The following is a 12,305-nucleotide window of genomic DNA, read 5'->3' on the forward strand; positions in this document are numbered from 1 at the left end:
GGAGAGAAAAAAGTCATTTACATTTCTCTTTAGTTAAGATTCTTTATAAAGCTGTCAGTGGAACACAGTAAAGCGCATTGCCAGTATAAGTCAGACCTACTTCTGATCAGATAGCCTTAGGCCTGCCTTGAACCATGTATAAAGAAAGAATGATAGGTACCTGAATACAGGAAATATGAGTGTGATCCTGTCAGGAATACATATTCAATGTGATATTCCCTTCTACAGTGCTGAACCCATTTATTGCCTTTCAGACAGTTGAACAGAATTCACATAGACACATCGATTAAATTCTCACTCCATGAGTAAAAGGCCAGGTGTTTAGAACATCCTTTCCAAACCAGAACTAAAAATAGCAGTGTGAGATAAATATAGGTTGTGTGAGGTATGTGTTACTTACCCTCAATCTTTGCAGTTTATTATATCTGAGATATGTATTACTTACTCTCAGTCTCTGCAGTTTAATCTTGTAATGAAGCTCTCTACTCTTTAAAAAAGTTCCAGCTGGGAAGTTGTAGCAGCTAAGCAACACAAAATACAGGAAGGACAACATGTATTATTTTGATTTTTCAGTTGCCATATAAATTTCTATTCAGAACTGCTATACAGTGAATGGGAAGATTTTTGCCCTGTGTTCAAAGCTGGGCATGGGCACTTTTAACGATGTCTGTAGCTGCTTCTAGCAATCATTCATTGTAAACCTCTGACCAGTCATCCATTAAAGATATATTCTACAGAGTCTAAGAAATGGTTGGGAGCACAGGAGAAAGACCTCTTCTGGTCTGTCAAAAAAGCTGAAAGTTTTAGAACTAAATGGAAATACTTTCATTTTTGCTTCCCTACAAATCTGTTCACTGCTTATTAATTACTGACAGCAACTGCCATAGTCAAGAACAGGAAAATCTATTGGTATTTGATAAAGATAAAAACTGCACAGCACTTATAAAGCATATGATTGGATCAGTTAAGTACTGCAAAAAAATAACTCCCATTTCTTTCCAATTGCATTTTTTCTGCTTCCTTCCTGACTTATTTGGTCTACCGTCTTTTCTGCCTTTTTCTGTCTTTCCTTTAATGTCTCTCATAATCCCATACACACATATCTACAAACAACCCTCTGTATGGAGTTTTAAATTATTTTCTACTTCTCTTTACTTTCTTACATGTCCCATGAGGCTCTGACCCTACTGCTGTATGTTCCTGCCCACAGCTTATAAATATTCAAAGCTCACTCCCAGCATTGCTGGTGTTTCTTCCTTTACACAAATGTAAAATATCACACAAGTGATATTTTTCACTTCAAAGTTCTTTGGCCTTTGTATACCTTGTTGCTTCCCTTGGCACTCATATTCACACTGCTACTCCGTTTCCCTATCAATCCATTTCTTTACATGTGCGGACTCCTCTCTCAAACATGCTTACATATGTTCAGGTGCTTTCATTCTCCAACATTCTATTCTTGCCATTGCTTCTCTTCTTTCTTCTTCTCATGGCTATAGTGTAAAGGTGTAAAGATCATCTGTCTCAGAGGTCCACAAACAGGTTTTGGCAGTGTCTAGCCCATCAGGCAGCAGTGTCTAGGCCATCAGCTGACTCATGGGGGGTTGTAAAGCCACTCAGCCTTGAGGCCCCATCTCAGCAGAGAGCCCATGGGGAGCTGTGTAGATAGCTCAGTCTTGAGTTGTCCTGCAAAATGAGACTAAATGGGTGGTGCTTCATAATTCAACGAACTGAAACCTGGGTTAAGGCTTGGAATTCCTTTAACAAACAACATGCCCTGAGTCCCAATCAAGCCACTATTCAGATGTCTAGCAGTAAAGTAAAGAAAGGCAAGCCAGAGGGTCCCCATTTGGCTTAGTGGGCCCAGACAATGCAAAGATACGCAACAGATAGGGCACAAGATAAGGGGGATCATTGCTAATGACACACATGGAAGGTGGCATTGTCCACTAGGACACTGTCACCTACATCAGACAAAAAAAATCAAATAAAACCCCCTTGGATTCAGTCTGAGATGGGGGAGCCGCTTTTCCAACTCTGCGAGGTAACATACTGAGAACCCTTACCAGAGAGATGGGTATTTGCTATGCTATAAGTTTGTAGTCTTGGGTAATCAACTAACACACGTGTAGTATTTAGTGTGCTTATGATAGTGTGTTCTGTGAATGTGCTGTGGTTATAATATTGAACCTTGTGAATTGCCTGCGGGCGGTAACAGTGAGTGACGCGACTCGGTTGCGGGCGGCAATACCGAATTCCGTGACTGCTGTGTGGGCAGCAGTGTATTTTGTGAATCTCTTGTGGTTGTAGTAAGTGTCGTTGTACTTCTAAAACAGCAATAGTGCATTTCTCCATTGTATCCCTGTAAGCCTGCAGTAGTGACGTATTGAATGCTCGTGGTTCAAAAAGAAATTATTCTTTTTTTTTTTTTTTTTTTAAATCCCTGCACTTGAGTGTCTTTCTGTCACAAAAGGAAGGAGGTAGCTGTATTTATACAATGCCACAGCAGTCCTGACAGGACTGGTATTACACTAATGGCAGGCTACAAAATACACCATCAGAAAGAGAGCTAGAGCTTGCTGAGTGTGCAAACAAGGAGGAGGCCCCTTAGAAAAAGAGGAAAACCAAAAGGGTCAGTGTGAAGTTAATGACTTACAAGGTTTTTTACACCAGTTACAGTGATTGTTCATAAAGTAATGAAAAAAACAAGTGATATACTAGAAGCAAAGAAGTTTGAGATTTCATAATACAATCCACTACCCTAGGAATGGAGAGAGGAGAGCTACAATATTCTTGTCTCTCAAATCTTGGGATAGAAGAGATTCCACACTCCCGGGGGATATCTTGTTCCAAATGGTACTACCATCACATTTTAGAAAGTTTTTTCTAACACTGAATCTGAACTTTCCGAATAATTTAATTGATCTATTTTCTTCCTTTATCCCAAACACAGAAGGAAATGTGTTTTTTTTCACAGCAGCACATTCCATACAAAGAAACCATTTACTCTCAGTCCTCTCAGACTAGCATTCTTTCAGCTTTTACGTATATGTCTTACTTTCTAAATGTTTCAGTATTTTATTTTCCTCTGGCCTGTCCTTAGTTTGAGCCCAAACACAGGGCTTCATCAATCCCTAGCAGAAAAATAATGTGTCCTGTCAGATGTACTGCACACCTATTAATACACTCCACAATGATTTTGTCTTGTCTTGTTCTTTAATGGTAACACATTGCTGACTCATATTTACTTTATAGTCCATTACAGCCCCCAGATTCTTTTCTGAAGTGCTGCTGTTTTACCAGCATCCTTTTGATTTTACTTCTTGCTTTTTCTTCCCAAATCTAATTTGTCAGTATTGAGCTTCCTCCTGATGGTTCCAAGACATTTCTTTAATTTGTTAAGATCATTCTGACTTCTGATACTGGCCACCAAAGTGCCAACAGGTCCTTCTAGCCTGCTGCCAGCATGGTTTCATCATTCACTAACAATCTGAAGTACAGAAAGTACCTTTAAGATCAAGTGGTTAGCATAAAAAAGTTTATCACATAAGGAATTCTGCTTAAATGTCATTACTTTTGCTTAAACAGAACATGACTTCTTCAGAAATCACTACCTTACTGTTAAGATATAAAATGATGGAGAACCTGCCAGACTCCTGTTCTCCTACTGGGTGTCGTCAAAATTTTATACATTTCATCTGCATGTTTTATAATTATGGCCATTTACCTCAACAATCTGAGAAAGAGAATTTCATGTCAGGCATGTCTTCTGCTTCTAGGCTGTTCTGTATCATGATCAAGTATCTTTTCATCTTTTTTTGGTAATTAAACAAGTAAAAATAAGATAAATTTTGGAATTTTAAAGTTGCTTTTTTCAGTAAGCTTGCTTCCCCCCTCCCTTTTTTCCCCCCAAGATGCGTTATTACTCTAGCTTGTTTCACTGATGCTTTTGTGTGTCATTTCACCTTCCTTCGAGTAACTTCTCAGAGGGCTGCACAAAATGTTCCATTAACCATAAAAATCACTGCAAGGAGCAGTTTATGTGCTACCGTCACAGGGTATTTTGAACATCACAATATCCAGCATAGATTTTTAAGGAAAAGGTATTTCACATATTTTTTCCGCATAAATATTTTATTGTATATTCAGATGCATTAAAATGGATTTCCAGTCAACCCAACAGCCAGGTTTTGTCCGGCTCGTTTGCATCACCCTTGGCTGCACCATCATGACCTCACTCACTCGCTGTGAACTTTGTCGGCAGTGACTTGGGAGTTTCTTCCGAGCTCCGGGAAGAACGCACGGCCCCGGGATGCCCGAGTGACTGTGCTGTGATCCCTGCCCATCACGGGCTGCTTACCGTGCAGCTCCATCTCTCCGCCTTCGTCACCATCCACACACTTTCATTTGCCGCGTACACGACGCGCTCCTCCCCCGCCGCGGTCCGTGTCGGTTCGAACCGAGAGCGCTTTGCCGGCAGCACGGCTCAGCGTCTCGGCTTGCTCCGCTACACCGGACCGCACCGGGGCTGCGACGAGCTGGGCGGCTCCGGCCCCTCGGTGGCGGCAGGGGATCGGGGCGGAGGGACGCCCGGCCCGGCCCGCCCCGACGGGACCCCGCCGGGCAGGCGTTTCGCGGTGGTTTAGCGGCAGCGGCGTGCGCACGCCCACCCCGCCAGGCTTGCAACCCGTTCCCCGGCGCGCAGGGGAGCCCGGCCCGGGCGGTGCGAATGTGTGGTAATCCGGCGGCACCGTGTAACGCCCCGACCGCAATCGGGCCCCGCGGGAGCGGGGAAGAAGTTGGGACGTTCCCGTCGAGCCGGACTCTTTTCCGTGAGGAGGGGAGGCCCGTCCTCCTACCGGTCTCGGCTCTTTCGCTTGTGCGAGGGAGGGCCCAGGGCTCCTCCTGGGCGGCCGCCCCCCGACAGCCACACTCAGAGGCAGCGTACCACCGACCCGGCGAGCGCAGCCGTACGGCGGCAGCACAGCAGGGCCGCCTGGTGGGCCTGGCGCCTTTAAGACGCCTACGGGGCGGGGCTATGTAGATTTCGGCTGAACATTCTGGAGTGGAGGGGAGCGGCGGGGGGCGAGGCGAGGCACGGCACGGCGAGGCACGGCGAGGCAGGGCAGCGAGCCGAGCCGAGCCGAGCCGAGCCGAGCCGAGCCGAGCCGAGCCGAGCCGAGCCGAGCCGAGCCGAGCCGAGCCGAGCTGAGCTTGCCGCCCGGCGGCCAGGCCAGCCTTGGGAGGAGGCGGAGAGGGAGGAGGCAGGGGAGGAGAAGGTGGAGAAGAGGAGGAGGAGAAGAAGAAGGGAGGAGGGAGGAGGACACGGGGAGGCGGTTGCTGCTGCTGGGCAGAGAGGAGTTGTGCGGGAGCTGCGGCTGCACTCGGACGCCACATTCCCTCCTTACGGGACTGGTGGTGAGGATGAGCGAGAGCTGACCCTGCCGCCGCCGCCGCCTGTGCTGTGAAGTGTCTGCTCCTCCTCCTCCCCTGCCGTGGCTGAACCTGCGCTACGGGCTCTTCACCGACACGGGAGGGAGGCTGGTTTGTTTGTGTATTTGTTTAAGGCAAAGAGAGAAAGAGAGATCTTCCATCCACTGAAGCACAGTTCACTATGATCGTACTCGCATTCAGCACTGGAAGCCGGTTGGATTTCGTGTCTCAGTCCAGGGTGTTTTTCTTGCAAACCTTCCTTTGGATTTTATGTGCTACAGTGTGCAAAGCGGAGCAGTATTTCAATGTGGAGGTAAGATCAGCCGTATGCGAGCGTCTGTGCTTCCCTCTCTCCCTTGCCCCCCTTTCTCCCCTTTTTTTAATATACGTATATATATCCCCTAAATAAACCCAAATCCAACAGCCAGCCAGCCATGTCTTCCAGCAGGCAGGGCATACGTCTGTGTCGGCTTTCTTTCCAGCTGCCGGTAGCTCGCTCCCCTCCCTGGGTTCCCCCGCCTGATGGATGCGTTTCAGGCGGAGATCCCGTTATCGGCGGCAGCACAAAGCGCGATGCTGAGCGCCGGGGCGCAGCCCGCGCCGCCCCGCTGCCCGCGGGGGACGGGAAACGAGACCTCCGCCCGGGCACAGCGGAAACCTGGGCCGTGGTGTGGACACGCAGCTCGGGGAAGGCTCTGTGAGCATCTTGCACTCGAGCTACCGCTGTAGTGCTGAGCTTCCCCGGCGTCTCTCGTTTCTTTTAAGCTTTTATTTTTAAGCTTTTTTTTTTTAAATGGTTCTTTTTTTTTTTTTTTTTTGAAAGAATGAATGAAAGAGCGCTACGGGAACAGGAGGCAGGGAACTTGAGATGTTGGCACGTTTCTTTGTGGGAGACTATTTGTCACGATAAGTTTTTCGGCTTTTCCCTTCCACCCCCATCCCCACCCCATATAAACGTAACAAAAAGAGTTGCCACTAGAAATAGTGGAACAAGCTACATAAAGGTGCGACTGCAGTGCAAAAACTAGAGGCGGGGAGGACCAGGGGACAGCATTTTTTCCAAGTGAAGAAAAAGATGAAAATACAGGGATACCAAGATGGGACAAACCCTAAGAGTTTACAGTGACAGTGAGAATTCAGTGGACATCCATTTCCAGTCACTCTTTTGTACACCCAGTTTTCCCAGTTGCGTTTTTTGCATACTATTTTTTTATTAGCTAGTGCTCCTTAATGGACTTTATCATCTTTGCATATATTCTTTCCTCCCCCCGCCCCTCTCCTGTCACTCTGTCTGTTCTGCTGTGAGCCTTTTTTCTGAATTTGTTTCACTGAGATGTGTGTTTTCCCTCTTCCTTTCCCTGACTATTCATCTTTCTTGTTATGTCTGTCTTTAATTTATATGTGCACTTTCAACCTGTAATCCATAATTCTGGTTTTCTATTAGATCTCTCTTCTGTCCTGCCAGCTCCACTCCAAACTTTTCGCGCACCCTCCTCACTCATTCTTGTTTCTAGTCTCTTTCATCTCCTGGGTGCCCACAGTTCGTTCTTTCAGAGAAATTAAATCTGTGTCTTTTGCCTCTGACTCGCACATATGCACGCTTGCTTGCTTTATATGAGCTCTTGTTCTCACTCAGTGACACTCATTCTTGCTACTGTCTTTGGCAAGACTGCTCCCACAGATGCTCCTCTGTCCCTAGGCTGTCTCCCTTTTCGTCTGAAGTTCTTACCTGTACTTTTTCTCCCTCTGCCTCATGCAGGATCACCTCAAACATAGTAAAAACAATCACTTTTTCTTCCCCCATGTCTTTCCCTTTCTGCAGGCAGTTTCCCTTGCTTACACGCAGTCCTCCTCTCAGCTTAACAACATGGATCTGTAGCTTCTGTCTCTGACTTGGATCTCTCCAGAAAGTATTATCTTTTTACTCATTAAGATTTCTCCTGATTATAAGTCATAGCCTTTTTTTTTTTTTAGATCTGTCATCTATGCTCTACTCACTCTTGTTCATTCCTTGTCACAACCATGTATCTCTCAGTTTCTGTTTGATTGTAAGCTCTGTGGGGCGAGACTCGTGGTTTCTTACGTGTTTATGCTTGGTCACGGACCAGGCTCAAGTCTGGAGTGCAGTTGTGAGGCTTTTTGCTATATAGATCTTAAAGTCGCACATTTCAGAGCGCGTATTGAAGTTTTACCCGTCTTCTGCTCGTGTCCTCAGTTGCCTTTTCCACTGATGAGCTGGGGAAGGCAGCGTGGAAGGGAGGAAGTTGCTCTCTGTCTCCTCTGCAGGCTTCGCAGGCTGGCCCCCTGCAGGGTATGGGGAAGAAATTCCAGGGACAGAACTTTCTCCTCCCACAGTAGTCTGCTTTGCTGGCATCTGGCTCTGCTGGAGAGACGGGCGGCAGATGGAGCTAGTGTGGGAGGAGAAAAAGATTGGTTTAGTCAAGTGGAATATGAACAGGAGGCCAACTCCAGTCAGAAGGAGGTTTTGTGAGGAAAGAAGGGAAACACTTTCATTTTTGCCACCTCTTCCATATGGAAAACAGCACATTTTGAGGGCAAAGGCAGTATCGGGAGCAAGAAACACTGCTGGGTGGAACGAAGTGTGGTGCTTTCGTGTGTGTGTGGTGAGGACACACACACATTTCTCTCTTTTGAAATATGCCATCTCCTGTTCTTCCAGCCCTTCTAAAATGGAGTGTGTTGTCATATGCCAGCACTCCCAGTCTCTTCTCATATTTAAGTCTTTGAGCCACAGATTGCTGGGAGACAGAAGAGTATTCCCGGGAATTACTCTAGGATTAAAGAATTGTCCTAATATGGGACTTTCTCCTAGGCCACTGCCTTTGACTGCTGTCAGTGACATGTGGGCTAAATGGAGCTGAGATTTGCCCCAGAACAGCCATTGACATGTTCAGATGGTGCTGAAAATTCAACTTCTTTTTTTTTTTTCTGGGAGGGGGTGGGAGGGGTGTGGGACAGTAAAGGCCAAAAGCATAGGAAATTTGAGGTAAATGATGTGGCAGTAGCATGTATGTATTCTGATGTATAATCCTGTGTCAGCACAAGAGCATAAATAGAGGTGTACTTGGCAGTAAATTGTCAGATGACACCAAATAATTCTTATGACAGTAAGTATAAATATTCAAAGTAGGGTTCAGGAGAGAAGTGGTGTACATATAGTTGAGTGAAATGTGACTGAACAAATGCATAGGATGGTTGGAAAGAGGTGGGTTTTTTTAAAACTCTTTTGTGTCTCTTGATAAAGTACAGGTAATACCTGTTGAGCATTATAAAATGTGGAAATAATTTTTTCCCTCCTGTTATTCTGTCTCAATCCACATTCCTCATTGATATTTCAAATCTGAATAGTAAAGTTGGATTTTTGTTGTTGTTGTTTGTTTGTTTGTTTCAATGCGGGTTTGTTAGGCTGTGAGCCAGGGCAGTTCGTAGGAGATATTACTGTAGCTCAAAGATAATAAATAATGATGTTATCTCTTAAAAGAAAACCACAAAGCTGAAGTTTACAAGCTTATATGAAATTAGTGTTCTTTATAATTTTGTTGTCCCTCGGTAAAATGTCTTTTAACCAGACATTTACATGGATGAAGTCCGCAAGTTTCCAGTGATAGTCAAGTCGTCAGTTCTGGAATGTATTAATGTATGCAGTATTCCATGTAACAGGCATAACTAAGTAGGATTCAGGTTATGGAGATTGAGACTCTGGAGTGACATGCTTGCACTCAGAATCAGTGAAAGCTTTGAGACAAAGCTGCATCTGAGATGGCTGTAAAATTACAGCTTTAAGTATTTGTGATGAAGTTTAAGATTCACAGAGTCTTATGTGTAGGAAGATTGTAGTATTAATTTTCAAAATTCACTGATTACCAGCAGCATTTTTATGAAACATTGTTTCATCATCATGAGTAAAACTATAAGGACTGCACTGTTAGCTCCCTCTTCACAGTGCTGAACTGTTGGTCCAAAACTACATCAGTGAGTAAGTGCACTAACAGAAGAAAACGTCAATCAGTGTAGATTTTTTTCTACTGTTTATTCTACTATTTTCTACTATTTCTGTATACTGGCAGAGGAGAATGTTCATCAGTGTGGTAATGAGCAGAATAATAGTTACTAAAAGAACATTTTAAATATAAAATTGAAACAAGTACACACAAGATAATTTGTTACTAGAAAATGATAGAGCAGTCAACTTCCTCCTCTCTCCCACTGGGTTTCTTGCTGTAGTAATAATATGATGTGTGTCTCAAAGATAACTTCTTTGTGTTTTATGTCTATATATGGCCTTGCAAAAGTCTCCATATAGACTATATACATATATATATTATATATGTTTTCCTAAAAGCAGCAGTATTGTACTGTTTGAGCTGGTATTATCCTGTAAGTTTATCTTTTGATGTTATCCTTTAGTTTTGTATGTATTTAAATAAGAAGTATGTGTGTATTTAATTTACTACTAACTATTCAGTATAAAAAAATCAGAAAAACAATGTCACCATTTTGTTAAGGGAAAAATGGTTATCGAGTCAAGAATACCTTGGTCAGAAGATGGGATCAACATGAATCTAGAATAAGATTAACCTCCAGATTACTAATTCTGCCTGCTCTTAGTCAGCTGGGTGTCTACATAAAGCCTGTTGAGCAAAGAAGTGATTCTAGAATTGCTCCTAGTTTTGTTGACTCTGTGATATGGGAAAACTAGATATGAAGCATGCTTCATCATCTCTTCTCCTCAAGCTGGCACTTACACTCTATTTTCCTTCTTGCAATGCTAAATATATAGAATTCAATCCCTAGGGAGATCTTAAAATTACTCGTATTTTAGTGTGAGCAGCTCTTTAAAACAGTAGTCTTTTTTCTCCTCCCATTTTCAGAGGTGGAATAGTTAAATTGCATATTGCAGAACAAAATACAGTGGAATCCAAACTTCAGAAAAATACCATTAGTTTCCTCCATGGTAATAAGTAGATGAGAACGCCATTGCTTTCGTTGTTAATAAACTTAAAAATTAGCCTCCAGCTCCTGCTGAATGGTAGCGTGTGACCTTTTCTTCCATAGGCTTTGGGTCTTTTAAGCTGAAAAACAGACTAGTTTAATGGAAAAGGAATAAACATTTGAGAGGGGGAAAAAATCCTCCAGTATCACCTTTGCACACTCTTCAACTCATGGGCTTGGTTGTCAGGTTTGCAGGCACAACACAGTATTTTTATAATTTGTTCAAATGCAAGCTCAAAACTATGGAGAAGCAATTAAGGTGGTTTTGGTATAAATAGTGTGGTATGTCCTAAAAAGGATTTACAGGGTGTTCTGCATTGTTTTTAGTTGCAGTCAGTATGCATGATTCTCAGTTATTTAAATTCTGAATCTCATTCTTGAGTAAGGTATCAACCAGATTAATTGGATTTTAGTTAGAACAAGAAGTTTAAATTGGAATTGTTAGAAGGATGGTGAGTAGCTATTGAATCAGGTGGTGAAGGTGGTTAGTGGTTCAATAAAAATATAGATGTAATGTGGTATATTTCCTACTTGATTATTGAGGAAATACAGATACATAGAAAGCTTCCTGTAAAGGCTTCTGATGACCAGATATATTGATAATGAAAATAATTGGAAAGTTATGCGTCTGATAGGTAACAGAACTTTTCTGTTGTAGAAGGCAAATATGACATACATTATGAACTGGTTCTCATTTCATAGGAAGAAATATATGTGGAGACTACTAGCTGAGAGACAGCATTCTCTGCTGTAATTTAAACAATAATCTCTGTTTACAAAAATTCCAGTAGATGAATTCTCTACTGTAAAGTGTAAGACTATTTAGTGCCACTCATGCTGCAGGGAAGTTTTTGGATTCCATTGCCTGCATCTTGTTCAAAGGCAGATTGAAAAGATGGTGCCAGTTCTTTAGAGTTCAGGACTGACATAGTGTGTAGATCTTAGGTGCAAAATGTATTTGTTTACTGTTGTAGTTCATCTTATTTTCATATTACAAATTTTTGATTTATTAGTGATTCTCAATTCTACTAAAGAACAGAAATGAAATGGTTAAATAATAGGTTTTATGTAATCACCTTAAGTAGTGCAAGATTAACCTACCTTTGACATGAGATCTTACTAAAAAAAAAAAAGAGTTTATTAGTCCAGCAAAAACTGCTGAACAAGTCCAGGCTCTCCCCCTCCCATTGTTCAGAAGGCATAATGTAAAACTCCAGCACAACTATTCATTGTTTCTTCTGAGTGGATATACAGTGTTCTTTAACTGGTTTAAGATTTATGCTGCTCTTTGTCAGTTTTATTTGAATCTATCTGAAAGGTCAGTGCTTGCTCTAGGCACCTCAGCTCTGCTTATGCACTTGGCAACACTGAGTTGTAAGAGTTTATAAAGATAGAATGTGGTATTATATAGATTTTAAGGTGTTTCAGACTGCATCTGTTTTCAGTATTTTAAAGTCTGTCTCATCCTGCTACTTTACTGAATGATCATTTTGTGGAGTCCGACACTGGAAGACTTTGATGCTTTTTGAACATCCTTAAAGTAACAATGTACCTTTAAAAAAAAATAAAATATTTCACTTATGCTATTTAATTGCTTAATTCTTCTCAACTTTCCATTTTGGATTCCAGTTTATTGTCCAACATGTTTGCTATCCTCCAGCTCCGCTACTGACCATAATCTGGAGGAGCAGGTTGAGTCTGTTTAATTTGTTATCTGTGATATGTCAAACGACAGATTTGGTTTCATTTTGTATGAGGAAGACCAGGATTAGTGCTGCAAACATGATTTTAGTTGGCACTGGAATGGATTTGAAAAATAATTATGATTAGAGCTTTATCCTTTAAAGAGAGGTCATGCT

General features: G+C 42.7%; 1 protein-coding gene across 1 annotated transcript in view; it reads left to right on the forward strand.

Annotated features, from left to right (window-relative positions):
- Positions 1-5,614: 5,614 nt before the first annotated feature.
- MMP16 (matrix metallopeptidase 16) overlaps positions 5,615-12,305 on the forward strand; it is a gene marked incomplete at both ends in the record, with an annotated part of 166,234 nt that continues 159,543 nt past the window's right edge. Inside the window, one exon of the mRNA XM_084260872.1 lies at positions 5,615-5,746. Within this exon, the coding sequence (XP_084116998.1) occupies positions 5,615-5,746 (132 nt within the window). The remainder of the gene's footprint in view (positions 5,747-12,305) is intronic.

This window comes from Gallinula chloropus, assembly GCF_964237585.1.
Source record: "Gallinula chloropus genome assembly, chromosome: 2".
Taxonomy (NCBI): Eukaryota; Metazoa; Chordata; class Aves; order Gruiformes; family Rallidae; genus Gallinula; species Gallinula chloropus.